General features: G+C 41.6%; 6 protein-coding genes across 18 annotated transcripts; 3 read left to right on the forward strand and 3 right to left on the reverse strand.

Annotated features, from left to right (window-relative positions):
• The first annotated feature begins 4,853 nt into the window (after positions 1 to 4,853).
• Positions 4,854 to 5,930, forward strand: LOC135600297 (EG45-like domain containing protein). Of its 2 annotated transcripts, none has more exons than XM_065094131.1 (3): positions 4,854 to 5,201; positions 5,296 to 5,593; positions 5,781 to 5,930. In XM_065094131.1, the coding sequence occupies exons 1-3, from the start codon at positions 5,045 to 5,047 to the stop codon at positions 5,785 to 5,787; spliced, it is 462 nt and encodes a 153-aa protein (XP_064950203.1). In that variant the 5' UTR covers positions 4,854 to 5,044; the 3' UTR covers positions 5,788 to 5,930. The 2 variants fall into 2 exon arrangements, with proteins under 2 accessions (XP_064950203.1, XP_064950204.1); XM_065094132.1 differs by having other exon boundaries at positions 4,873 to 5,201; positions 5,277 to 5,593.
• A 147-nt stretch (positions 5,931 to 6,077) lies between these two features.
• Positions 6,078 to 12,368, forward strand: LOC135582406 (protein TIFY 8-like). 4 transcript variants are annotated; one of them, XM_065094128.1, is made up of 6 exons: positions 6,078 to 7,418; positions 7,509 to 9,345; positions 10,543 to 10,730; positions 10,850 to 11,482; positions 11,858 to 12,065; positions 12,174 to 12,368. In XM_065094128.1, the coding sequence occupies exons 2-6, from the start codon at positions 9,099 to 9,101 to the stop codon at positions 12,206 to 12,208; spliced, it is 1,311 nt and encodes a 436-aa protein (XP_064950200.1). In that variant the 5' UTR covers positions 6,078 to 7,418; positions 7,509 to 9,098; the 3' UTR covers positions 12,209 to 12,368. The 4 variants fall into 4 exon arrangements, with proteins under 4 accessions (XP_064950200.1, XP_064950199.1, XP_064950201.1 ...); XM_065094129.1 differs by lacking the exon at positions 6,078 to 7,418 and having other exon boundaries at positions 8,215 to 9,345; positions 10,850 to 11,274; positions 11,395 to 11,482; XM_065094127.1 differs by having other exon boundaries at positions 6,078 to 9,345.
• A 201-nt stretch (positions 12,369 to 12,569) lies between these two features.
• Positions 12,570 to 16,496, reverse strand: LOC135600324 (serine/threonine protein phosphatase 2A 57 kDa regulatory subunit B' kappa isoform-like). The gene is made up of 3 exons (XM_065094133.1): positions 16,191 to 16,496; positions 14,639 to 15,968; positions 12,570 to 13,163 (listed from the first exon to the last, which is right to left on the reverse strand). Exons 2-3 carry the CDS (start codon positions 15,800 to 15,802, stop codon positions 12,795 to 12,797), a joined length of 1,533 nt encoding a protein of 510 aa, XP_064950205.1. The 5' UTR covers positions 15,803 to 15,968; positions 16,191 to 16,496; the 3' UTR covers positions 12,570 to 12,794.
• A 1,694-nt stretch (positions 16,497 to 18,190) lies between these two features.
• Positions 18,191 to 23,310, reverse strand: LOC103976035 (protein FAR1-RELATED SEQUENCE 11). 5 transcript variants are annotated; one of them, XM_065094137.1, is made up of 4 exons: positions 23,172 to 23,310; positions 19,813 to 20,903; positions 19,225 to 19,665; positions 18,191 to 19,132 (listed from the first exon to the last, which is right to left on the reverse strand). In XM_065094137.1, the coding sequence occupies exons 2-4, from the start codon at positions 20,839 to 20,841 to the stop codon at positions 18,395 to 18,397; spliced, it is 2,208 nt and encodes a 735-aa protein (XP_064950209.1). In that variant the 5' UTR covers positions 20,842 to 20,903; positions 23,172 to 23,310; the 3' UTR covers positions 18,191 to 18,394. The 5 variants fall into 5 exon arrangements, with proteins under 5 accessions (XP_064950209.1, XP_009389488.2, XP_064950206.1 ...); XM_009391213.3 differs by lacking the exon at positions 23,172 to 23,310 and adding an exon at positions 21,434 to 21,966 and having other exon boundaries at positions 19,813 to 20,856; XM_065094134.1 differs by lacking the exon at positions 23,172 to 23,310 and adding an exon at positions 21,564 to 21,965.
• LOC135611655 (acyl transferase 5-like) lies at positions 22,982 to 23,482 on the forward strand. Its single transcript, XM_065107295.1, has one exon. The coding sequence runs from the start codon at positions 22,982 to 22,984 to the stop codon at positions 23,480 to 23,482; it is 501 nt and encodes a 166-aa protein (XP_064963367.1).
• Positions 23,313 to 26,361, reverse strand: LOC103976034 (uncharacterized). 5 transcript variants are annotated; one of them, XM_065094139.1, is made up of 2 exons: positions 25,787 to 26,356; positions 23,313 to 23,450 (listed from the first exon to the last, which is right to left on the reverse strand). In XM_065094139.1, the coding sequence occupies exon 1, from the start codon at positions 26,250 to 26,252 to the stop codon at positions 25,788 to 25,790; it is 465 nt and encodes a 154-aa protein (XP_064950211.1). In that variant the 5' UTR covers positions 26,253 to 26,356; the 3' UTR covers positions 23,313 to 23,450; position 25,787. The 5 variants fall into 5 exon arrangements, with proteins under 5 accessions (XP_064950211.1, XP_009389485.1, XP_009389486.1 ...); XM_009391210.3 differs by lacking the exon at positions 23,313 to 23,450 and adding an exon at positions 23,650 to 23,789 and having other exon boundaries at positions 25,787 to 26,361; XM_009391211.3 differs by lacking the exon at positions 23,313 to 23,450 and adding an exon at positions 24,327 to 24,345.
• Between the last annotated feature and the right edge of the window lie 474 nt (positions 26,362 to 26,835).

Below are 26,835 nucleotides of genomic sequence, written 5' to 3' on the forward strand. Positions count from 1 at the left end.
TCTTGATCATCTCCAAGCTCAATTAACATGCTGGACAATTAGAATATATCGTAACACATCTCGACACTAAGAAGATGATCGAAAAGAGAGTTATCACGAAAAGAAAAGATATCTCATCGGTGCATGATCTATCTGTATTGAGATACGTCCCTTGTCTGCTCAAGAGTCGAAAGAGTTTCGTGTATTCAGAGGTCCACTACGTATCCTCGTATGAGCCACACTAAATTTCCATTGGACCAACACTGTGTGTTATTCATTATCACTATCCTGAAACCACAGATTGTACCAAAACCAAAACCTGAATATATATATACATGAAATTACTTATTGTTCTTTAGAAAGATTATTACTATGAAATAAACCAAAGAAAGCTCATTTCCTATTGAACACCTAACTTTCTTTAGTGCACAATCATGATTCCACGTGCAGTGTGGACTACCGATGAGCGAGCGACCATGACGAGGATCTGTCTGACGTACACTGATGAGTGGACTAAATTGATCGATTGAGTTGCCATGGGTGCAACCCCGAATAGGATAGAACTACGTTGTTCCCTTGTTTGTATGATTACTAGAAAGATATTGACAGTTTATGGAAAGTTTCAGTTATCTTAGTAAAGATATTGACAGTTTATCGTAATATCTTAAGCTCAAATCTCATCTTCATCATTTATCTTTTGAGAAAAAAAAAATCTTTCAATCACTGGGGTGACAATGTGAGGCTACAGTATTGGATGTGATAATAGTAAGCATGCTAATCAAGATGATAATGATTAATATACTTAGAGATTTAAAATTGGATTGGCAGTTATTGGTGATTGTGTGATACGTAATTCTTAGATCTTTCTTTCTTATAAGAAAATCTTTCTTTCTTATCGTAGAATCTTACACTCCAATTTTGTTTTCATCACTTATCTTTGTTATAAATAAAAAAATTTATCTTTCTAATATAACAAATTGATAAGAGCTATTAAACGAATTGAGACATAGCACAAATTATAACCCCCAAAAAGATGGCAACAAATCTAACAGGGCCTTAACAAAGATAGCCCGCATGTCTAACTCGGTCTCTCTATCTCAAAACATTTCACATGCGAAATACCAGCTAGTCAATACGCCGACCGACCAAATCAAATTACCGAGTTGCGATGACACAAAGGCAGCACGAAATCGCAACTTTCACATAATTGGTCCAATTGTTTTTTGTGAATCGAGTGAAATGACCGCTATTGTTACATTTGGAGTTGTGCAAGTCCAATGATCATTGTTTGGCTCTGTAACGATCAAAGGTGTACCAATTAAGCTCGACTTAATTGATCGGAGGCTCGAATACGTATGATCATTCTCATTTGTGCTAAACAATGATAAAGGTTCCAAAAGGACCTATACTCACCGACTCAATAAATAGAATTGGTGATGTTTTATCATAATAGTTTCACTCGATAACTATTAAAATAATAATATTAAATCGTATATTAATTGAGGAGTAAAAGAATTAAGAGTTTGTTAACGCTGGAGTCATCCTAGACTTATCAAGAGGACAAAATCATAAAGGGATGACTTGAGCTCTCGTCCTTCGATCAATTTAGATAAATGAAGACAAATAATGACTTATCATCCAAAATCATTGATTAGTCTTAAAGATATTTATTTCTCTTTAATAAAGATGAGTATCGGTGTGAATTGATCTCTGTTTAATAAAGATAGGCATTGGTGTGAATTTTCCCTAATTTGCTATCAACTGTTAAATACGTAAATCAATCATATGTATTCTTAATTTTAAAAAGAATATTTTTATTGGTAATCTCTTTTGCTATTTAGAACCTAAAGTTTATTATTCATAACCCTTTCTTTACTATTGATAATCTTTTAAAAAATAATAAAATATTATTTTACTATTTAAAACCCTAGTATTATCGACTTTAGCCTTTCTTTTTTATTTTTTCATTCACACAATCTCTTATTTTATCCTCGTCGACGTCGTTCGATGTTATCTATCCCCACTCGCTGCCCCCTTGATGCCGTCCTTCAAAAAAGAGGAGGAAAAAAGAAAAGGGGAGAAGGAGGAAGAAATTGTATTTATGTCTATTTACAAAGGAATAGTTTATAAATATTAAAAAAATTAAAATAAAATTATATATAGTAAAAAAGGGATTTTAAATAGTAATATATTTATAATCATATTTTAAGAACTTTTAAGACTCATAAGATATCCCTTTATAAATGGATATAAATGCTACGATCATCTTTCCCTTTTTTTTTTTTTTTTTTCTCTTTCGTCTTCCCCTATTCACAAGCACTGATGAGTGACATCGATGATGTCGAATGGGGTTAGTAATCCCTTTATTCTACTCCTAATTGTGAATGACGAGCAATATCAACAACATCGAACTTACTGATAATTAAAAAGATTTACCAATAACAAAATAGGGATTGCTAATAACATGCTTATTTAAAAAACTGACCACAAAACAAAGTGATCCATTAACCTCCTTTCAATTGGCAAATTGGTAGTCCTCCGACACAGATTCTACTGATCCAATTCAACTCCATCAATTCATTAGCTGTATCATATGCACGATGATAAATCTTAGGTCACTGACCGATCAAGTTGTGCTCAAATAAGACGTCCTTAATTTTCTTTATTATCATACTTCATTTAATCGAATCTTACTTGATCAATTGAAACTTTTTCAGTTAGACGAGACAGGAAGAGAATAATGATATCACATTGATATAATATCTGATATAAAGGCAATTCGATGATATGTCATGTCTCTTTTGTATGCGTTGTTATCTAGTCATGATAATCGAAACATCATCCCATAAGGATAAGGATGGTCCATTTAGCCAATAATTAATGGCCATCAATGTCAATATGAATTGTTACTTCATAACTAAAATGTTCGATGAGTCAATGATAATTGATGGCCAACAATGATGGCTAACTATTCTGTATGATCATTCTCGGAGTTATTCTAACTCCGAGCCAACAAGCATTGATGTAATATAAATTACCCCTCAATTACATCAAAATTATTCTCTCATGCTTCCCGAATCCTCCACTAACTTAAGTATAGGATATCCTTTATTAAGAAATTTCGTATCTTCCCAACATCCAATATGTGCTAAGCTCGAAGCATGCATTATTTGATGTTAATAAATTACATGAGGACTATTATAATCCAATCGTAAAAAATGTGGATGATCATTCTAGATCATGAAATCTAAACTGTTTTCTATTCACTTAAAACTTAGGAATTACACTAATAAAATATATATATATATATATATTTATAAAAGATAAATGATAAAGACGAAATTTGAGTCTAAAACCTTGCGATAAACTGTCAACATCTTTACCAAATTTGATTCATACAAAACAAGGAGTTAATGCCCAAACTAACTACATACGTTGATGAACTAATTCACACTCTTATATTTTCTTTACGTTCTTTCTCTAACATGACACAATTGTTGTCTTCGTGTAAGTCTCAATGGCTTCGATGTCTTCCCGTTTCGATCGACGTGTAATAAATAGCATGGACATGACATGAGCGGTTTTGATTTCTGGCTATTTGACTCTCTCGGAGGAAGCTTTTCTTCTTCCATAATGTACGTGACGGTGAACCATCGAGCTGGTTGGACGATGGCACATTTCTGTGCGCGTTGCCAACGAGAAAAGAACACTAGCTTTATTAGCCATAAGGACTCACCGATCACCAACAACGGGAGCCGCCAAGGCTGACAACATCACTTTCTATGTGGACCCCTTTCACACGACACGTCGTTCAACATTCATCTTCATCCTAATTGTTTCATACGTGGCAGCCACGTGGTGAGAAAACGAAAAAAATCTCACTCCATGATATGTCACGACAATAAAATTTGAAAAAAAAAATTCTTCCAATATTTTTTGATCACATATGACTTTTGAGACGATTGATTATTAAAAAGTAAACACGAGAAATTTCTCTCTCTATTCTAAACTTATTTCAAAAGTTTAACTTAGACGTTCGATGAATCATGTCGAAACCTTCTTTCGACGTTAATATTGGTGCAAGAAAGATGCATCACGAGATCAGAATTCTTAACGTAGATCGGGTATGAATCAAGTTCGGTTGGTCAATTCATTTGAAAACGATCTCGAGTATCATATAATAATAATTATCTTTTTTTAATCATAAAGATAGGGGTGTCGAATTCATCGAGCTCTCAAATTCATAAAGATAGGAGTGTCGAATCGGTTTCGGTTTTATCAAATTTAAAACCGAACCGTTGGTCTAATTTTGATTCGATTGATAAAAAAATTAAATTATTTTCTCAAAATTCAAAACTAAATTATTAGATTTTAAATTTAAAATACTAACCGTTACACCATCAAATCTATTTTATTTGCCGGTTCAGACTCATGAGTTTGAGCATTAGTTCCGATTTTTAAGAACCGAAACCATATTCTATGGTTCGATCTTGATTCAATTCGAAATCGTCGGTCCATTAACCCGGTCCCGGATCGATTTTGAGTTGAACCGGTTACCGCGTGCTTTATTATGCTCGGTTTAATGTCCTCGATCGATCATGTTGGATCGATATCACGGACCTCTAATCGAGGTAAGCTTCAGAAGATGTCAACGGAGCAACAGTAACCCATGTCATGATTGGTCGTCCCAACCCACGTCGTTGTCACCGAAAACGGCACGCCTTGGGAATTGATCCCAGCCAGTAGAGCATCGATGCTCTCGCGGCAATCATGCCAAGCTCGACGGAGAGGCGAGCTGTTCCGGAGATGACATATAGCGCTGGGACAAGTTTATGCTGCTCTGCTCTCGTGTCGCTACTACTCACACTAAACCCACCTATCAGATAATCCAGTGGATGATGTTTGATTTGGACCCTATGATCTGGACGAGCTTCTACGAACATCTTCCCTTCCCACTGAGACCATTTGGTAAACGTTTCTTTTGGTTTAGTCCAAGTTGCAGGGCTGCCTTGACCACAATCTTGGTCGTTCTTGCTCGTTTGGGTTCACCGGGATCCACCGAGCAATGATTTATACCTCGCTTCCTTGCTCGGGACAAGCTTCCACCACAGGCATGATGAACAAGTCTATCCTTATCCCGTGCCTCCTCTCCTTCCTTTTCCTTTCCCCTCCCTCTCTCGCAGATGTCGGCACCGCCGCCTCCTACGGCCCGCCCTACCTCCGTAAGACGCACGCTCACCCACTCATCTCTTACACCATCGTTCCCAGTGGTCCTTAGTTCCCTGAGATTCTTACAGAAGTTGTCCTTCGTGATAGCCACGGCGTGCTACGGGAGTGACGAGAGCCAGTTCCCGCCGAACAACCTGTTCGCGGCGGCGGGCGACGCGATATGGGACAATGACGCCTCCTGCGGGAGGCAGTACCTGGTGAGGTGCCTCAGCTCCGCCACGCCGGGGGCGTGCACGGACGGCACGGTGCAGGTCACGGTCGTCGACTACGCACCCTCGCTCGTCTCCGCCCCGTCTGCGGTGGGTGCAACCATGGTTCTCTCGGAGACGGCTTATGGGATGATATCGCAGTCGTCAGCGAACGAGATCAACATAGAATTCACACAGTACGATACTCATCATTCTCTTCTCTTTACTCATCATGAACGAAGCACAGAATCATCGTAGTAATTGCACATCGATTGTGTTGGAAGGCAACCTTTACGAGGCGATAAGCTTCCTTCTTACCAGTAGTAATCATCATAGTAACTTCAATAAGATTTCCTTTTTCATATGATTCTCTTTTGCTTGCAGGGTTTGATTTGAGGGAAGAGAGACACAAGGAATCAAATGTATGTATGTTTATGGTTGGATTTTTTTCGCTTCCTACAGCCTCTGTTTTGTCTTCTTCATTAGTTGGCCATTTGTCCCTTCACGTCAACTCAACATGATCTCTTTATTACAGTTTGACCTTACAATTTACCCGCACCAGTTCTTCTACTTTTTGCTTTCTTGGCTACCGTTCATAGTTATTACGATCACACGATGATTTTTCAGGGGTTGCACATCGTATCCAACCTTCTCGATTAGTTCGACGTCTCTGTCACTGCAATGTGCAACGATTTTTTTTGGCTTGCGAAAGATATTTAAGAAGGAAGACCAAATAAAATAATACTATAAACGATACTAAATTGACCTTTTATAATTATGTTTTAGTTTGAATTCCGATATATTATTGACATGAGACGTGGCTCTATATAATATTACAGGCATATTTTTTTATATTTTTAAAATTAGATTTGTATGAATAAAATAACATGATTGACACAGCATCACGTGGGCGATGTGTCAGACTCAAGTGATCGACACATTGAGACTATATGGTTAACGTATTAAAATCAAGTGGATGACACTAAGCCATCACCTCGGTGTTAGATAGTTGATCCTTTGGAGCGTGTGGTTGATACCTCGATGATAGCCCCGTTATACCCCATTATTCTTTCACATCTTATCATTTAATCTTCATCATGTGTTAAAGCATTGTCATCTTGGATTCGGTATAGATTAGCAGTAGTTACGTTCGAAATCAATGCATCACATTCCTATGCGTATCATATCATCTAAATGTAACGATTCAACGAAGGGATCTACAAATATGCCCCAAAAATAAATCTTGAACTCAGAATGAATTCGACCTATCAAACGAACTTACTAACTTAAACATCAGAGGAGCTTTGTTGAGAGTGTCCTGATATAATTTTGCAGTAATCAAATTGAATTAGAGAAGTTTAACTTGAGATCAGCTCGAGGAAAGAACAACTTTTCACATCGGACAACTAAAATCTAATTTAACAAGATCCAATTGGGATCCACTTGTATGCTTATCACATGTTATGATATTGAACAGAATTATGTTAGAAGCATGCTCGATAAAATGTTAGTCGATTTCTCATCACCAAGATATGAATTTTGCAATCTGCATGTCATCTCCCCATATCAATACTTATTTGACCAAAATTGGTCAAAAGATCGATGCAGTCAAATACAAAACCGTTGAAATTGATTGCGTGATTTGCCAATGCCAAGTAAAATTTCAATGTGATCTTCGTTTCGAACATACAATTATTATAACTCAAATCGACTAAGTAAGTTGTGCTATAAAATTATACATTGATCTCTACTTTGAAGTCAACTTGGCGGACTCAACCGCCACCCACCGATAACATCATGGATGTCTCTCTTGATGTGATATCGTTACACATCCATATTGCTTTAGTTCGATGTCGTGTGTTGTTTCTATACTTGATGATGAATGTGATACTTATCTGTATGCTCTTATTCTGGTGACCACAAAGCCACAAACACATGATGGGCATTCGAATACTGTTTGCTGCTAAGTTCTAAGTTCTTTATTCTGAAGACCCATTGGATAGGGATAAGGCTTAAGATGAGGTAAGGAATAAGACTCCTTATTCGTCAAGCAATTTAAATGTTATCGGAATAAAGCTAGAACAGTTGCTCTGATCAATTATTCCATGACAGAGGTGGAATCCGAGTTGGTCTGTGTTAGGACCCCAATGTGGTGGAGATGGTACTACTGGATATGCCTTGTGGGCTGGACCTTGAATGGATTGGTGGATCCACAATTCGGTGATGTGCAGGAGGAGAGACTTGTTTCTGGCGATGACTTGGAGAGGAGCTGCTTTGGCTTCAGGTGGCGGTGGTCGCGTTTCCTGTGCTGTTCGCTTTCCTTCTCTGCGTTTTCGATAAAGACGCTCAACTTCCAAAAGAGACGAAGACGGCACTTCCTGCGAGCCTTTGCAGTCAAGCCAGAATAGTTGCCGGTGTGATGTTGAGAATCCTCAAAGCATCGCTGATTGCTCATCTGTGCACATCACAGAGCTATTAAGAATCATTTGGGCGACTAGATTGGACTCTTCAATGATCACCCTTCGTCACTTTTGTCATATAGCCATCATTGAGAATATTCTGCATGTTTAGCAATCAAGTTTCTTGTGGGAGAATGATAGCCCTCTATGGAATAAAGTGAATTCTTTCGGGATCTGCAATAGCATGGGAAATTTTAGGGGAGCTTCTCCGGGATATGCAATTGTGGGGTTTAATGCATCAGTTATACACCTTAAAATATGTTCTTTGGTAAGAATATTGATCTTTGCTTTCTTCTTCTCTCATCTTCCTTTTACATCTCTTTCTCTGTTTGATGGTATTTGTGTCAGGAGAGAGATTGATTGATGGTCTGTAGTTATGATGAAACAATGCGGAAAGATTGGTAAGCATCAGACTGCTTGAAAAAAGATGTGGTGTTCTTGGTGGTCATCCAACAGTGAGATTCTCTCGTTGTGGACGTTGGTCCGTTGGATCTGTCGGATCTATCGTCAGATTTGAAATCTCGAGCAGTCAAATTAGGACGTTGGTATCTTCAAACGGAACTAAATGTGTATATCAAATTAGAATCGTTACGTGGTTGCTTGTTTCGGGGACCGAACTATTGATCCGTGTCATGTCACCAAAGTATCGATATCGGCTGATGCTAGATTTATAGTAAGGCTTCCCATTCATGATATTGTATAGACTGCTATTGTCTTCAATCCCTACCGAGCAAAAGAGATGATAATGTTGACTGTACTGTATGAGAGTGAAAGGTGGTGGAGCAGCAGCGAGATTGTACATTGTAACCCTGTACTCCTCTCCGCTCCGTTTGCTTTAGTTCAGCCGCTCTTGGTTGTGCTGTTCTCTGGCGCTGCGACGACCACGAACACGCGCACAGAGAGAGAGAGAGAGAGAGAGAGAGAGAGAGAGAGAGCTAAAAAGATATACCAAGGAAAAAAGAGGAGGAAGAAAAAGAGAGAAGAAAGGGAAAAGAGGGGGTGGGGTGGGGTGGGGTGGAGTGGAGAACCGGAACGAAGAGAAGCTCCCACATCTTGCTGCTCTTTAACGCGTTCAATTCCTCTGACTAAAAGACTCACTCCTCCCTCCTTTTGATGCCCCGTTCAAGCTTTATCTTCTTTTTCTTCTTCTTGTTTTCTTTCTCCCCCTCTTTTCCTGGGACTCCGAGCTCTGCTTCGGGATTCGGAGACATAGGCATGAGGAGGAGGCGGAGAAAGAAAGGGTATGGCGGTCGTGATGACGACGGGTGCGGGCGGGGATGAGCAGCAGCAGCACCACCAGAATCCCTTCTTTCTCGACTTCTTGGGCATGGGCATGAGCTGTGGTGGGCAAACGCCCGCGCCTGATTCCCGCTCCATGGCCGGGCACGCCGAACCCGACGCAGCCTCGCCCTCCGCTTCCTGGCAAACGCTTGGCGTCTCTTCCGCTGGGCAGCATGGCATTGTTTCCGCAACCTCTCTTCTCGGTTCAGGTCCTCTCTCATTTGTGTTGGCAAACTTCTATTTTCCCTTTCCTATGTCTTACTAAATCTTCCCAATAAGAAACTATTTTAGCTTTAATTCTCAGTGCTTACTAAATCTTAGTTGCATCAAAGATTTCTAGCGACAATCTTTGCACAGGCAATCAATTAAAACTCTTGCTTTGGTGGTATTGTATTAATTGATTGTGGTAGTCTTTTCAGGTAGACAGACTAGTTTTTGATCGATTGTTAGCTGACTTCAGTTGTTTGATGGATTGTTTGCTGAATCCGTGTCCTTCTGCATATAAGTATAGTGAATGTGATGCCCTTTATGTCTTCTGCTTAATTTCATACAAATTTGTTGACTACTTCCTCAGGCAGAACTACTCCACCAACTTGCAACAAACATGACTTGTTACCACCTCCACTAACTACATGTAGCCTTTTGATCTTTATAAATCCGTCTGTTCTCCACAACAACAATGTCTCTTCCTGCAAGCACTAATTATGTCTCTGATAGCTTTGTTTGGAATTTAAAGTTTGAATCTAAGGTACGACTAGAAGAGTGTGGTATTATGGTATTTCTGTAGTAACTTTCAATTATGACCTGTTTTTGTTTAAATATCTTTGTTGAAGATTATTTGTGCTTTATACAATGTTGTTATTACATTTGAAACTGCTTAAGACTCTTCAATGTTTTGGCAACTCAATATCAATGGTGGTCAAACTTTAGCATTCCATGGGAGCATGTTAGCAAAGACATAAGAACACTTTGCTTTGTCTGAGACAATAGGAATTTTACGATTAATGATATCATCCTCAGCAAAAATTGATGGGGTGAAAGATCGATGTTTGGTATTTGTTGCTGCATGTTGCCTCATGAGCATGACCATTCTAGCCGTATGATCTGCTCCAGAAGCTCGCATAAAGCAAGCTTTGTGGCTAGTAGTTACAGATGTACTGGTTTATCTCTCTTTTGGAATAATATGGGACAGGGAGTAGCCTAAGTGCAGTTGGTCTGTCGCATACAGACATTTTAACATGAATGGATGATTAGGATTTAGGATTATTTATTTTTCTGCACCTACTTATTGAGATGAAAGATATGCCAATTTTGCTGCTTATATATGCTGATCAATACTTGTATTTTCAAACGCTGCAATTTACACCTCTCTGACCGGAACTAGTTTATTTCCTAATCTTTGGTAGAGAGACGGGGGATGAGAAGTTCTGAGGTTTTTCACTTTCATGGTAGGAAGAATGCCATTTCAGACCCCGAAGGAGGTAATACATTGCCAGGAAGAAAGAGGAGCCATCCTGAATCAGTATATTCAGGTTTGATAGATCGAGCATTTCCCCTGAGCTCTGGCTCCGCTGAAAGCCCATGCTTGATTAAGGTACTAATCCTTTTTCTTTTGCTTCTGCGCTTATTGTGGTAACAGTTAATCTGCATGCTTTCCTGTACTTTGATAAATGGTCGTCTGACCTTTTGTGGTTACTAACCTTGAAAAATTAGATGTTTGGAAAAGAAATAGTTAGTGAGCGCCCGGATAAAGCTCGTGATGATGAAATTATGTTGTCTATGCATCGACCACCAAGGCCAACTTCTCTTGTGTTGCATCCTCCCCTTAGTAGCAGACCTGATTCTCTTAGTTCCAAGTTAGAACAATCATTGTCCAGAAGTCCTGGACGGTTACTACATGCTTCATGCTTTTCGAAAGCTACAATTTCTTCTTCATATGTGAACAAAGATGCAAGTGCGGTTGCGACAGTTATTTCACAATCTTCCATAGATGACGGTTCTCGAACAAACATCAAAGCTTCTGGAGTTGTAAGTATCAGCAACCCCGTTAGCATGGTTTGTGAGAAAATATCAACCGAATTCTTGCCTAGACCTAAGGCTTCTCATGCTACAGAATCAGAAACTTCTAATGCTGTAAGGTGTGTCTCTTTTACAATGTGGCTTATATGTTTCGACAAGCTCTCCCTTAACTTTGATTCATCCGTTAGTGTTGAATATGATGGTATCAATGCCACAAAACCTATATTTGTCTTTGACAGGCGATCTAAGGCAGCGTCTCCTGGACGTCAGATGACCATATTCTACTCTGGCCAAGCACATGTTTTTGACAGTGTCCATCCAAATAAGGTCAGCTTAATGTTCAAGATATTGATCTTTGCTGTTGTTTATCATAACAATCTAGGTGTAATTGAGTGTCTATGAAAATTTGATGTTCTATTACCAGAATATGTACCATGGTATATGGCATAGCCTTCACCAACATTGCTATAAGATTTAGTACTCTATACAGAAATGAACACTTAACTAGCATATCACTAGCCGTTCATGCTTTGATGCAGATTATTTTTTCCTATCCAAAAGAAACTTGACTTCCTAGCAGATCTATTTTATTTATCTTGCTCCCCGTAAGATGTTTGAAATCAATTTATACCAACATTTCTTCAACTAATCAAATCCACCCGATAATAGCCTCAATTCATGATTCTATATTTTCAACTTCAGGCAGATGTAATACTGGCTTTAGCTGGATCAAACGGCGTATCATGGTCGACCACTTACCACTCCAGATCTAGTGATCAGTCGATCGTGAATGAAGCTAAAACACGAGAGGAAGCGCGGACGAGCAATTTGCCAATATCTGTACATGGGGATATGAGTCACCAAATTGCAGAGATACCACCTCCGAGTGATCATTCTGCCATTAGATCTGGTACACCTTTTCTCTTGTTCAGTGAATAGAATCATATAAATATGACCTCTATGTGTCAATAAACATTAGGAAATTCTAATGATGGATTTGTGGCATTATGGACTTCAGGTGGAAAGGATGTGGGTGACGAAGGGTGCGCTTGATTGAGGACCCATTTGGATCCATTTCACTTGGTGGTGCTTTGGAATTCTTGGTTTTGTTGTCATTTGCTTTGGTTTGGTGGTTTATGTGACTACAGGAACTTATCGATCAACCTTCAAGACTTTCTATATGTATCGTTTTGCATCGTTGCTAGTTTTCTCATGCTGATGAACTTTTGGATGCATTACTTTCTCTTCAACCATGACATTTTATGCCTTCAATGCAGCCACGATATATAACTCATTACCTATAGAAGATAAGGAACATGCAAGAGTAAGGTCCAAGGGGTGTGTGTTATATCGAACAATTAGAGCTCAATACAACTTCTTTGATCAGATGCCGAATCAGGAAAACAAGCGATGATAAGGGAATCGGCTTATGCTCCTAATTGATAGCATAAGTACATAAAATGGTTGTCATTACTCCCACAAGCATTGCCTTCAACACATCAACAATCTTCTAACATAGTTACTAGAGGACACAATAATATAAAAAGGGAAAAAGAAGAAGATATAGCAACAGAACTTGAGCAGTCTGAATACACTTCAAGCTGCTATTCTTCTTCTTCTAGCAACCATCTTGAATACTTCAACTAAGAGCAGCGACAACTGGTGGAGCGATTGCCGGTCTTACCAAGACAGATGTGTTCCCAGTTACTGGCCGGAAGGCAGCGATGGACTCCAGCCGCTCCCAGGTCATCCTTCGCTTCTCCTCCATTATCGTTTGCCTCGTTTCCTCCTCTTCAAACTTCGTTTTGCAGGCCAAGAACAGCTCCTCATCCATCTCAGAGAGCATCTTTTTCACATTCTGTGTTAGATTCAGAACAGCTTGATTCCAGTGACTCCGGGTGTTCCTCTCTAGAGCTGGCAAAACCACGGGCATGATTGCTTGCCGGTGTTGGGACACCAGGCTAAGCACATGATCATTGTTCCACAAGAAGAGGGCCCGCTCCGCCACCTGAAACCCATTTACAAATTAGTAAGACAGTTAGTTAGGGTTATCATACCAAAGATGCTCTCATATAGCTCATTGCAAAACAAAATTTGCCAACTAAAAGATCTAGCAACATCAGCTTAATGATTACCCATGACTCAAATGCAGTGCCATATTGTTTGGTAATCAGTAGTCATCATAATGGAGATAACATATGACCACACTTGATATTACATCACTATCTGCTTACAAAAATGGGTAATTAGTACGAAGAACACCAACATAACCCAAACATGTTGATGTTGACCATATGTTCACAATTATTATACACAATTTACCGTCAGGGCCTGCATTTGCTTCTGAACAAAGTTAGGTGGTCATCCATGGACTTGTCTTTCCATCAAAGATACTGATTTGTTCCAAGAGCCATGATAGAAAGTCGACTCCTTCCCCAGCAAATCCTTACACCAGTTGATGAAATTTCTACCAATATCTTCACTACTCTCTAAAGTTAAACCTATCATCTAAAATAATAGACTGAATAAGATTCATTTTCCTATGATCAAATCAGTATCTTTGATGGAAAGTGTTAAGGCCCATGGATGACAACTGCTTAACATCTGCCAAAAAGAACATGATCCAACTCCAGCTGATACATGTATAAAAATTAAAAATACCAACTAAACTTTTACATATATATAAACCCATAGAGTTTCTTTTCCTTAGTACATAAGCATGTGTGTGCATATTACATTTGCTATGTAACTATAGGTTCCTGTTTATCAGTTTCAGATAAATAGATAACAAAAATCATCATAAATACAACATAACTGAATATATTAACTAATCTATCTTTTTCATATTGTTTGCAAAATATAAAATATTTGAGAAAATACCTGCTACTAGTGGTAGAAGTTAGACATAAAGAGGTTAACCTTCCAAATATTTAGTGAGAGTTAATTTATACTGCAGTGTGCTGTAATTGTCTCTCTTCCAGTGCTAAAACTATTCTTCAATGTTTGTCAAGCTTCTAAGTCAGCATCACTAAGACTAGTGAAAGGACAGACAAAGAGGCACAGAATCTTCAAGATGAAAAATGAGATGATGACATCTCTTAGAAAACATCCTAGTGGTGAAGTTAGATGAACTAGTGAAGCATCTAAATGACACTGAGGAAAAGCAAAAGAATAGGGCCAAATTCAGAACTCGATTTGGAAGAACAATCGAAGGAAAGAATGCCCACCCATGAGATTCAACAAAACTTTATAATCAGTTTATACAACTTGATGCTAACCATAACCAGTCATTCCTGACCAAGAAAAGCTTCAGGAAGAGAGGAAATCCTTAAAAAAATTCTTCTGGGTAGAAGGATATTCCTCTCAGTTTGTAGTCTAAGCTCATGCTACTAAAAAGCTGATGTACAAATCTCATATGGAGATGGAGTAACATAGAAATAATGAGAAAATTGGAGCATAAGTTAGAAAAACAGTTCTCATCACCTGGAAGTGGGAGCTGTTGATGCAGAAACTAATCCTCCGGAACAATGGAATCATACACTTCTGGAGCTCCACCATGTTAGTAGCCTCCATGACCTCCTCTAACTCGCTCAAAAACATTACTTCCTTCTGGCTACTTGTTACTGGCCAATATCTCAGCAACCCTTTTATCACTGAACTCGCCAGCTTGGGCTCTTTTTCTATGAACTGTGTCACACAGTAAGTCAGCTGTTGGAGATAAACGCCTAATGTCTTTGGTTTGTGCAGAGGTATTAGTGCCTTCCACAAAAATATTTTGTGCTCCTCCTTCAAAGGCAGGGCAAAACCACTGATCACACTGCCAAAAACTTCTAACAACTCAGCAATCCCATTGTGCCGGTCTGTCTCAAACACGAACTGATAAAATATATTGCTCACTGCTTTCCGGATGAAAGGACGATGCACCATGAATTTTCCGTAGATCCTATGCAAGATTGTCTTCAAGCAATCCCTTTCTCTGGGATCCTCAGAATCAAAGAGGTGAAGCAGTCTCACGATGAAGGAATGATCTACGTACTTCTTCCCAATCTTAGCATCAAGCGAGGAGGATTCGATGAACTTAAGAAATAAATCATAGACAAGTTGCAGATGAGACCAAGCTGGTTCGAACATCGGCTCTTCCTCTTCAGTCTCCCCACCACCAGCGCTTGATCGATTGTTTGGTGGAAAGGCCCTGAACAAGTTCATAGCAAACATCTTACAGCTAGCAGAAATCATGGGCTCAGTGAACCGAGAACTCCCAGCATCAACATAATCAATGAGATCTAGTAGTGCCTGCCGTTTCATATCCTTCTCGGTGGAGTTCTTGTTTGGATCGGAGAAATCGAAGACAACGCAGCAGAGGTTCAACTTACTGATGAAAAGGTTCTGCTTTTCCGTGTTGGGGACATCTTTGAATAAGAGGAGAGGCTCAATGCTGGTGACAACACTCGACGGGAAGATAGCAGAAGCAGTCCGCTTCACGGCGGTTGAACGGGAGGGGACTACATTGCCGCTGCTAGTTCGCTGGATTGGATTCCCGTTCATGGAAGTCGTGCCATTGTTGATGGGATGGCTGCGGGTCGAACCCGAGGAAGCATCAGATTTGGAAGACTTGCGGGGTAATTTACTGAGGAATTGCTTCCACATGGTGCCAAATTTGGGAACTCTCAGATCAAGCTCATGCTGCCAGAGACAGGCGACAAAAACTGCATGTGCCGAACCTAAACCCAATCCAGCTCCAATTTCAGATACGAATCCAAGCGTAAAGATCACGCCAACTTTAATGAACCAGAGACATCATAATAACCACTTCCTGAGAGAGAGGAAAAGAACCAAAAGCAATTAGACTGTGATTCTGGATTGATGTGGAATACTACCACCCACTTCCCCTGTACCCCATGATCTGGAGATTAAAGGGGAGAAAGGGCTAATCTTGGATCGAGCCAACAGAAGGCTACGAATACGATTCAAGATCCGCGATTGAAGAGTAGAAACCATAAATATCACGAATGACCAGCAGAAACATAAACCCCACCTGCTGTGAAAGCGGGAATCAAGATCTTCGGCGAAGAAAACAATCAGGGGAAGGAGTCCGAGCACAAAGTCCTTGAGGCCGCCGGAGTAAGACCGCGTTCAGATTTCCCAGGTCGAAGCTCACGGATCCGGCGAGACAAGCTCGATCCGAAGCTCCGTTCCGAGAGGCGGAAACGAATTCGAGCAGCACCTCGAGAGATCGGAGCCGCCTAGGATCTCTCGCACGCTCATTTCGGGATCGGATGTGGAGACCCAAGAGGAAGCGGAAGCGGAAGCTGAAGCAGAAGAGGAAGGGGGGAGACAACAGCCGCAGCAGTACGATGAAGCCTATAAAAATAGCAGCGAAAGGAGCGGTTCCGAGTGGACCGCAGGGGGCATCCCGAAGCATCCGAGCCGTCCAAACGAACGCGCACGAGATCCGCGGTTGACGATACGCCAAGCCGTAGCCTTCACGAGACGGGAACCGTAACGTGAAATAAATGACGACAATAAATACCCGGGAGTGACAGCGATGCGATGTGGCGGACGAGAGCCTTCCACTTGCCCATATGGTCACTGCGAGATCGATCGACGAGGAAAGATTTGGGTGGCAATGCATCAGATTTTACTTGGTCGGCCTCTGTTGGATCTTTGTCGGATCATGGTTGGAGGAAGAAGAGTAACAACAAATAAATTAGTATAGTGTACAGTTCGTGCTGATCCAATTTCCCCGTTCCTCTCTGTCAATCACATTTTCTCTTTTGAGGAAAAAATGGGAGCCATGACTCGGCATCATGCTGGATTGCTATAAAGTAGTGAAGGATGAGCAGCGATGAGCGCTCAGCGCTGACCGAAGCAGAGTAGTGATATCACACGGACGATGCGTGACTTCGCAGCGCTGCGAGTTAAGTTTAGTCAAACGGAAGGAATACTGCGTTGTACGTTGTTCAATGGAGCAGCTACGACGCCTGCTGCATGAGGTCCAAATGGAGCACAGATAATACAAGGAATTTATTCAAACACTTGGTGGTCAAATAGTACCCCCAAACCCTAGTCTCATCCACTGCTAATAATGATAAGGCCATGGGGATGAGTCTTCTCACGGCTCGTTTCAGACTGGATGAGTTGGACGGCGGAGCACAAGCCCAAATGCATGGGTTCCTGAAACCATTAGGAATTCAGCTGAATACTTGCCCAGCAAAATGAGGAAAACAGAGGACCACATTCAGAAGTTTGTCTGAGTGATATAGCCAGAATTTGATGCATTAAATACCGATCACGCTCTGTTCGTGAGCGAACCTGTGACTCTGCCAAAAGAGAGAAAGAAGGGTCTGCTTCAACAAGTGTGTTGTGGCCTACCGGTACCACAAACGGGTCCTTGTTCTGAAGGAACCTACCTTACTGCAGGTTTGGTATCAGAAATCAGGAGGAAGAGGTTCAAATGGTGGACAGAGAAGACAGCCCGTGAAGCACAAAGATCATATCAATAAGCTCACTGGCTCACATCAATCCCACGGGCACGGAGTGTGAGACGGAGAAAAGAAACCAAGATTCAGTGGCTGATGCGAAGAGGACTTGTGAACCTAAATGGCTCACTTCGCACTGACCACCCTTGGCAGTACAAGCAAAACAACAAACAACAGGAGAACAACTTTCAGACAGCGGCCAAATATTTACCTGAGTTCACCACCATATGCAAAACTAGCCAATGGCTCATGAAAACACTATACTGAGGATGAACTACACCAAGTGCAGCAAGTATCTCCAAAAATGCTAACATGGAGCCACACAAAGCAGAGTCAGAAATTATATGGCTGGACTACGGCAAGTCTGCATGTTGTCACACTAAACTTTCAGGCTGCAATGTTTCTTCCGACCGAAACATGAAATATGGATCGCCCAATCTCCTGTACCAGAGCACCTGAGTAAGGAATGTCATAACCCTTTGTCGATCACTGGTCTTACTACTGGGATTCAACTCAAGGCAAAGACCATAAAATAAATCTGAAACATTCAAAAAAGTGAAAAATGAATTCATGATAAGTATTGCAATATAATTACTATAAGACTGATATATATACACACACATATAACGGTAATGCTACAAGATCACTACATTTTGAACAGAAGGAAAAGCACAAAAAAAGGTTCTTAAGATATCGAATATAAATTAAAGAGGTCAACATGTCGACGAAGGAAACAAAATTTCCATGTATCATGTAGGTGCTAAGGCAATTCTGACAATTCTAGTGTTTCTGAAAATGTTTGAGCCTTGGATAATTCTTGTGTCTCGTTTGGCATTTCAACAACTGATTTTACTTTTCTGAGCCTTGTTCTAGATCTTCTATTTGAGACTGTAGTATCAACTGATGTGACAGTCTCCATATCTGAGACCACTTCATCAACTGTCGGCATGTTCCTCACATGAGTGAGAAGCTTACTCATGTGCCACTGCACATAGTTGAAACGGTCTTTTGTTATTGAAGATTCCTGTATTATGATTGATGAAAGGGAGCGTAAAGCTTGGGATCGATAATTGTAACCACTGCTTTTTGGAAACAATGAGCTTTCACGACGCCACCGCATCAATAGGTATCTATCTGGAAGCATGAAACAATTTTTCAAAGAAAGCACTCTGAGGGTATGCCTGCATAATATTCCACAGGATTCGAATCCCTTGCAACTGCAACATAACTCTTGCTCCGATGGAAAGCACTGCACTATATAGCCTCCATCTGCCTTCAACCGGTGGCGGACAAGGTAAGTCTCCCTCTGTGACTCATATACTGCAAATTGTGTCGATGATATAAGTTCTTTCTGAAACATATCAAATGCGTAAGGCGTCAATATACTCAAACAATGTTCTTCAATAGGCATGCATGTTTTAATCTTGACATTGTGATAATTCTGTCTCATTGTTGCTTCCTCTCCAGCTTGATTTTGTAATTCAATTGCGACACCCACCTACAAAAGGGGGTCCATAAAATTGTTCACAAAATAGCAAAACTAATAAGAAGACATGAAAAGGATAATTATCACAAAGTTATATTCAATACCTGCTCCACAAAATCTTTTAGACGTGTTTGTGCATTCAGGAACCCTCTGAAGAATGGCTTGATAGACACTGAAGAACTAGTCGTCAATCCCCCAAGAAACCAACCATGTAAGAATGGTAATGCCCAATAGGATTGATATAGTGAAAGTATGGCTATATGTCTATCTGAAGCTAGCCCAAACTCATTAACCATATGACCCCATTGTTGCACAAAGTCATTCTCACTCTCCAGGCTATGAACTTGATGGAAAGCATTCATAAATGAATTGTATTGTGAACCAAGTAAGGTAGAAAACCAGCTTGATAATCTATGTGTAACATACCATATGCCAAAAGCATGTTTAGTGTTTGGCAATTCACTCATCATAGCCTCTCTAAGTCCCATGTCTAGATCAGTCATTATTGTTTGCGGGAACTTCCCATCCATAAGACTAATAAACGACTACAAGGCAGAGAATTATGAAGTGTCAGTAGACATAGAAAAAGTAAAGCCATAACAGATGCCTTTATCTACTATTCTCTTCAAGTAAAATATGTTATTTAAGTAGAAACAAAAGGAAAATGACAGAATAAGAAGCAGTAAACACACCTGCAAGGCCCATTTGAATGAAGCTGGCCTTTCATCTTGCAGTAGAACACAACCTAAAAATATTAGATTTCCGTAGTTGTCCACGCCAAACCATACTCCAAAAGGCCTGTCATATGCATACAAACGATATGTTGTGTCAAAAATAACTACATCCCCAAAAACCTTGTATGCATGAACACCGTCTGGATATGACCAAGCAATATGCTCAAGCTTCTCATTTGCATCCAACGTGTAGTCATAACGAAAATCTGAGCTCTTGTCCCTCATAGCCTTGCAGGCCTTAAGGAGTTCTGAACCTTCGGTTTCTCGATCAATGCCCTTGTTAGCCTGAAGAAAGTTCCTCAAGTCCCTCTCTGTGAAAGTTAAATGACCTGGCTTCGCTCCCCTTTCCATCTCAAGTGCCCTCATCATAAGATTCACAGTGCAACCAGCCTTTGACAGAAACAAAATACGTTCACGGACAGCCGGAGGTATATTCCTGTAGGCAGGGAGATGGCGGACTTCCTCACTATCCAACAACTGATGGTTATGCTCATTACTGAAATGAACAACTATCCAACAGCTCGTACCCTTTAGAACATTCTTCTTGATAATCATCTGAGCCTCACATTTGCAGCGTGATGATTTCTTGTTTCTCTGCCGTTTGAGTTCTACAGTTTTCCTAGGCAGAGATACTCCAGCACGATGGCAGACAAGTTCTCGTTTATAAACACCCAGTGGATGTGCTGGATTCCCTTTTGAGCGCTCTCGCCGGATGGCAAACCCATTCTTCCTGGCAAAGTTGGTATAGTATTCCTGGGCCTCTGCATCGGTCCGAAAAGACTGTCCGACATAAGGAGCGTCAACTACAGTGGCCTCAGCAGTAATATGTTGTGCTCCCTGCATAAGGTTTGGTTCCGAGAGAGCCGAAGGATCCATTGATATGTCTTCTTCATCCTCATCAAGTCTGATGCAACACTGCTCATCTCCACACGGGCAGCGTCGCCTATGGGTAAGGCAACCATTGTTCTTCGATGACATTTTCTTCATTCTTAGTTCTTTATGCTTGAAAAACACATCGACATGTCAACCACTCGCACAAGGAAACCAAACTAGAACAAGAGAAAACAAGAAGAGAATCAATATGTGCATTGAAACAAAAACAAACATAGTGAAAACAAACTGAAACAATGAAAGCACTACATTTTCAACTCAAAAGCTGCTTCTAGGAGAACATCAAACCCCAAAATTACATCTTGGCAAATGCCTAACATAAGAATAGCAATAAGTACAAAAGCTCTTCCACTATGCTTGATCCTGCGGAGTAATATGCAAACACAGATGTGTATACACGTAAAAAAAAAAGACTCTTTTTGTGGCTAATTTAAAATGAGAACCAAGAAATCGAGACTATTAGATGGGGAGGCGACACTTGCTGCTGAAGAAGGAACTACCGATAAGTATCAGAAAATCCAAATAACACACCATTTCAAGCAAGCAACCCAGTTCCGCATAACTGGTACCAAAATTCCAGATTCTGAAGGTTAATCGATAGATCACGAGAGAGAACACTGAAAACGGGCCCAATAACGACGTCAGGGGAACTAATTCTCGATCTTTTAGGCTAAAAAGAATCAATCACCTGATCGACGACTTCGGGCAGACAATGGCACCACTACGGAGAGCGAGAAGATGCGGGACGGTAAAGGGGTTCCAATAACGACGTCAGGGGAACGAATTCTCGATCTTTTAGGCTAAAAAGAATCAATCACCTGATCGACGACTTCAGGCAGACAATGGCAGCACTACGGAGAGCGAGAAGAAGCGGGACGGTAAAGGGGTTCCAGTCTAGGGTTAGGGTTAGCAATCGAGGTAAGACTGGTGGTAGATTTGCGGCCGCAAAAGAGGCCCGGGGGGGCGGGGCGGGGTGGGGGAGGTGGGGCGCGCGAGGAGCACCGGCAGCGACCGAGGATGACGACGACGATGATATTCCAACCCCCAATTGGATCGGGGAGTGTCGTCAAGTCACCCCTCGGCAGGGAACACAGAAGAGATTAGAGGGGAATGAATCGAAAGAGGAGTGGGAATATCCAGCATTATAGTCTTGTGAGTTGGGACAGTGTGTGATCATCAAATGGGCCTTTCCTCTTTGGGCCCCATTGTTCGACGGCCAGATCGTTGAGAATCCATCCCGTGGGTGCGGGTATCGGTAACACATCCGTCTTCGATTCTGTCGGATCGGATCTATCGAAATGAGTTAATCGAATCAAAATCTAAATCCATATCACTCGAGCCAACAGCAATAAACTGGGGCGTTGTTCACATCTAAATCTGGAGATACGGATTGTACGCTCGATTGTGTATGTGGTGGTCGCCCCCGGCGATGATCGATGTGCACAGCACAAACTTCCACTAGCATTGGACGACATGAGAATGATACATCTCCAGCTATTATATCCACCTTACAGATTCCTGTGCTACAGTGATTGAGATGGAGAGTGGTGGAGGAGACATCACGGCTAACATGCCATTGTCCCCCAGCTTATCTCCTTGTTCATTAGTCTTTTCGTTTTGAGAGCTTCTAGGCATCAAGCAAGGTGAGGAGGCAGAAAACATACCCACCATGAGCTTCTCTGTGGCTAAGTTGGCTCCGGAACTGATAGTCCCGAGCGAGGCGACGCCGACTGGCAATCTTCCCCTCTCTTTCATGGATCGACTTCCCACCATGAGATTCATGGTGGATTCGATACATGTCTACAGCTACGGGGAGGAGCCGGCGGAGCTCATAAGGGGGGCTCTTTCCAAGGCCCTCGTCCCCTACTACCCCATGGCCGGCCGGTTCACGATGTCCGGTGGTGAGCTCGAGGTTGCTTGCACCGGAGAGGGCATATGGTTCGTCGAGGCCTCAGCAGATTTCTCCCTCAAGGACGTTAACAATCTGCAGCTACCTCTTGCGGTCCCGAAGGAATCTTCCCGGACTTCCCACCTGAAGACATCAAGGACGTGATCATGTTGATCCAGGTGCACGAATTTCTTCTGTCGCAGCATGGATTGAGCTCGGTTTTAGATCGATCACTAGCTCTAAGAGTGCTTATTGTCGTGGATTGATGTATATATGCAACTGTAATGGTGTCAATTGACACTGTTCAAGTGCGGCGGATTCGTGGTGGGCATCAGATCCGATCACGCGATGGGCGGAGGCGCCGGATTCGTCGCGTTCATGCAAACCGTGGCAGACATGGCCAGTGGTCGCGCTGCGCCGTCTGTCATGCCGGCCTGGGGCAGGGAAGCCATCCCCAACCCAGCGAAGCCCATCTTGATGGGTGGTCCGCCTCCGGTCTTCACTCCCATGGACTTGCAGAAACTCGCAGTGGACATACCTTTGGATCACATCAACCAGCTGAAGAGCGAGTACGCGAAGGAGACCGGCGAAAGATGCTCCACGTTTGACGTCGTGCTCGCCAAGGTGTGGCAGTGCCGCGCACAGGCGATCGGTCTCCACCCCGACGCCGACGTCCGCGTCGCCTTCGCCGCCAGAACGGTTCACCTCCTGAAAGACGTGCTGCCGGAGGGCTTCTACGGGAACTGCGGCTACCCCCTAACCGTCTCCGCGGCCTCCGGCAAGCTCACGAACGCGTCCTTGGTGGAGGTGGTGACCCCTAGTATGAAAGCCGAGGGCAAAATCGTATGAGTTCACTTAAAGCAAACAATTCCTCTGACCCTTCGGGCTTGCACCAATAACAATAAAATTCTGTAATAGATTTATAAGCATACAACTTCTCAGAGGACAAGAAACAACAGTATGATCAGCATAGTTAAGAGGCAATTCTTATACGGTAGAGAATGATTTGGTTCAGAAAACACTTCATAACTGGCACACTCCACAAGAACATGAGACCTCTGCTTCCCCAAGGAACAAAGAAAAAGAAGAAAGGGAATGCATGATTCCAATGGCCACAGAAAGCCCCACATGTCCTCATCATGCTTCTTAATCCATCCTGCGAGCGTCGGGCTAAGCTTTAGCTAACCATGATTGATTGATAAGAAAACGACTTGTAATGTTGAAGAAGGCAACTATATAAATATTTGCTGGATCACAGAACAGCAAAAAGAAGAATCTCAGAAAACAAGAGAATGGTAAGTGTACAGCCAGACATGTGAGGTTGACATCAAACAATGTTGGGCAACAGAGCATCACCAATGAATCATCATCAGCCTTGCTTGTGCACTTACTTTTATACTGCACAGCTTCCCAGCACAAGCAACCAAATAGCATTGCTAATTAAATCCATGAGGGCATTGAAAACCAAGGTTTCATATTCCATGATGTTTGATGACACTTATACATGCTTAGCTCATGCTTTTCCAGTTGTGCAACTTGCATAAAAAATTAAGAGGCTCCAAGCTATCATCATCACCTCTTTTCAATCGATAACATGTAATACATAGACGCTATGGTACACGATTCAATATTGGAATAATGCAATGATTTCCAACAACAGCTTCTAACCTCCTCACCAAGACTTCGCCTTACATAAGTGTCCCTTCATAATGCTTCAAAGAACGGATACATATTCGAGAAACAAGCATTGTTACCATGCATAAACATCAAAACTAAAAGCAAACTATTATCGTAGTTGTAAGAAGAATAGCTTGAAAAGGTTGGCGGTGGTAAAGAACATTGATCTGAATAGATAATATAATCCTTACAATATCAACTTACAAAAGATTTCGCGCCAAGCCCATTCCTGCAGATATGGAATATCAGCACAAATAAAATGAATGACTTCATGGAGCATCCGATAAAATTTTTTACTGATCACCATCAACCAAAATTGGATCCCGTAAAGTCGACATCAAGTTTCCAAACAAGGTAAGAGAGACATCCTAGAAACCTTGAAGGCCATATTCACCAAAAGAACACATCTAAGTTACAAAGCTAGAGAGGAATGCAACCCCAAATTAACATCATATTCTTTTTTATCAGAGAACCCACCAAGACTTGGTTTCAATTTTTACAATTTCCACACTACTTCCATGCAAAACATTATTATGCCTCATTACTCTGATATATGCATTAACGTTTTGTTTCCATTGGATACCTAGTACATTTGTAGATTCGAATGAAGCCAACGAAAAACCTAGTAATTCCCTCCTGTGCTAGACTCTTACCATTTCTGGGAAAAATCCAATGTTGCTACAAATTTGAATAAACTTATCTTCATAGAGCAGTTAGAAGACAAATCTATCTGAAAGTGAAATTTTCAACAGGATTGAGGATACATATACAATATGTGCTTCCCATGTTTAGGATAAGCTTCATCAAGATTGACAGAGACTACGTACCACAAATATCTTTTATGGACTGAACAATTTCCTAATAGAAGTTAAAAGTTCTAGAAAGGAAAGTTTAGCTCTCCATTACTCTTGGAAGGCATTGCTTAAACACTAGCTTGCTTCACAAGGTTTGCCTAGTCAAACATCCATAGCATATTTAACAGATAGGTCACATTTTTCTGCAGCAAGCCCTTCAGACTCCATGTTCACATCATTTGCTACAAAAAGGACATACCAGCCTCCCGTCAATGCAGGATCCAAAGAGAATCTTCATACGCAAAGAGAGGCCTTTTACATCACTCACGACTCTAAACCTGGTTTCTCTGTCACAAAGGAGAGACCTTAATTTTGTGCTTTCCATTTTCACATCATTTGCCAAGGGTTAAATTTTCTAGCATCACAAAATCCAATCAAGAAGTGAAATTTCTCGTCTTGTTCCCCAATTAATACAAATTCCAGAAAAGAAATAATTCGATGACCATGATATATCTTAATAATGAATCACACTGTAAGAGAAGAAGCAAGAGACCAGAAATAAGTCAAGGTACTTTCATCTAGAGATCCAATCGCATCCAAAAATTTGGGAACGATAAAGCAGTAAATGAACCAAAACCCCGATGAAGATCAAACTTTTAAAGACGGTTAACGTCTCATCTACCTCAAGAGGCGGCCTTTCTAGGGCTGCGGCCCTCGCAGTCAGGGCTCTCGTCGAAGTTACGGGAGGGGTACTTGGCGGAGACGACGCCAACCTCGAACACCAGATCGTCGCCGGTGGAGCGTATCCCAGTAATGGACCACCAACGGAAGAAGGCCTTGACCCTGATGCCATCGAGGTCGGATATTCGGCGGTCCGCCAGCTTGCCGGTGATCCGGCGGGAATAGGTGGCGAGGTAGTTGTCCGGGGGGAGGGTGACGCGGCAACGGTCGTCGAGGTCGACGGCGAAGGCGCCGGAGGTGCGGTTGAGGGAGTAGGTGAGGACGTTGGTGGGGAGGAGGCCGACGGGGAACCCGCTGGTCCTGAGCTCGTCGTAAGCGGAACCAGATTTAAGGTCAGGATCTTGGGAGAAGGAGAGGAGGGCGAGGGAGAGGAAGGAGACGAGGACGACGAGAACAGCTTCCGCCATGCTGTCGTTGTCTTCCCGGTTTGGTCCACAGCGGGGCCGATGGAAACGATACTGTTCGATGGATTGCCTCCGAGGCCGAGTTGGAGTTTGGGGTCAAATATTGCGGGCGTGAAGAATGACTCGAGGAGCGTACTATTTGCATTACCATTAAATCCTTCATATAGGTGGCAAATCACTTAATTAGAGGAGTCAAACTGAAATAGTATGACTTAGATGGCAAACAAATCATATATGCTTAATTAATGTACGCACTTAATTATAAAGAATACTTAATTAGGTTAATCTTCAAAACTGTTGTGGCTCTTTCCCGAAGCGTTCATGCGAACCACGGGAGTTCGGATAGACCACAAGACATTGATGTTTTAGCTTTGAGCATCGATAATATGTGGATTTCTTTACTGGTAAGCATATCTTCCGTTTTATTCCCACTTACCTTGCGATACATAGAACGTCACCGACGTCGTTGTGTCGACGTCGTTGTGGCAGCAGCACAAACTAAAAGCACGTCAACAATTGGGTCGATCCACCACTGCCAAATCAAAAAACAGAGTCAATATCGATTGTGTTCATCAACTGTTGGGTT

This window comes from Musa acuminata, chromosome BXJ1-2 (genome assembly GCF_036884655.1).
Source record: "Musa acuminata AAA Group cultivar baxijiao chromosome BXJ1-2, Cavendish_Baxijiao_AAA, whole genome shotgun sequence".
NCBI classification, from domain to species: Eukaryota; Viridiplantae; Streptophyta; class Magnoliopsida; order Zingiberales; family Musaceae; genus Musa; species Musa acuminata.

Bases quoted from the DNA above. Each gene is read 5' to 3' on its own strand.
- LOC135611655 (XM_065107295.1), top strand. From the start codon at position 22,982: ATGGGCGGAGGCGCCGGATTCGTCGCGTTCATGCAAACCGTGGCAGAC.
- LOC103976034 (XM_065094139.1), bottom strand. From the start codon at position 26,252: ATGGCGGAAGCTGTTCTCGTCGTCCTCGTCTCCTTCCTCTCCCTCGCC.
- LOC135600297 (XM_065094131.1), top strand. From the start codon at position 5,045: ATGATTTATACCTCGCTTCCTTGCTCGGGACAAGCTTCCACCACAGGC. The intron at 5,202-5,295 runs GTAAGACGCACG...CCTTCGTGATAG, and splicing joins CTACGGCCCGCCCTACCTCC to CCACGGCGTGCTACGGGAGT.
- LOC135582406 (XM_065094127.1), top strand. From the start codon at position 9,099: ATGGCGGTCGTGATGACGACGGGTGCGGGCGGGGATGAGCAGCAGCAG. The intron at 9,346-10,542 runs GTCCTCTCTCAT...AATCTTTGGTAG, and splicing joins AACCTCTCTTCTCGGTTCAG to AGAGACGGGGGATGAGAAGT. The intron at 12,066-12,173 runs GTACACCTTTTC...TATGGACTTCAG, and splicing joins TCATTCTGCCATTAGATCTG to GTGGAAAGGATGTGGGTGAC.
- LOC135600324 (XM_065094133.1), bottom strand. From the start codon at position 15,802: ATGTGGAAGCAATTCCTCAGTAAATTACCCCGCAAGTCTTCCAAATCT. The intron at 13,164-14,638 runs GTGATGAGAACT...AATGGGTTTCAG, and splicing joins TCAACAGCTCCCACTTCCAG to GTGGCGGAGCGGGCCCTCTT.
- LOC103976035 (XM_065094137.1), bottom strand. From the start codon at position 20,841: ATGAAGAAAATGTCATCGAAGAACAATGGTTGCCTTACCCATAGGCGA. The intron at 19,666-19,812 runs GTGTGTTTACTG...TCTGCCTTGTAG, and splicing joins CATTCAAATGGGCCTTGCAG to TCGTTTATTAGTCTTATGGA. The intron at 19,133-19,224 runs GTATTGAATATA...CCCCTTTTGTAG, and splicing joins TAAAAGATTTTGTGGAGCAG to GTGGGTGTCGCAATTGAATT.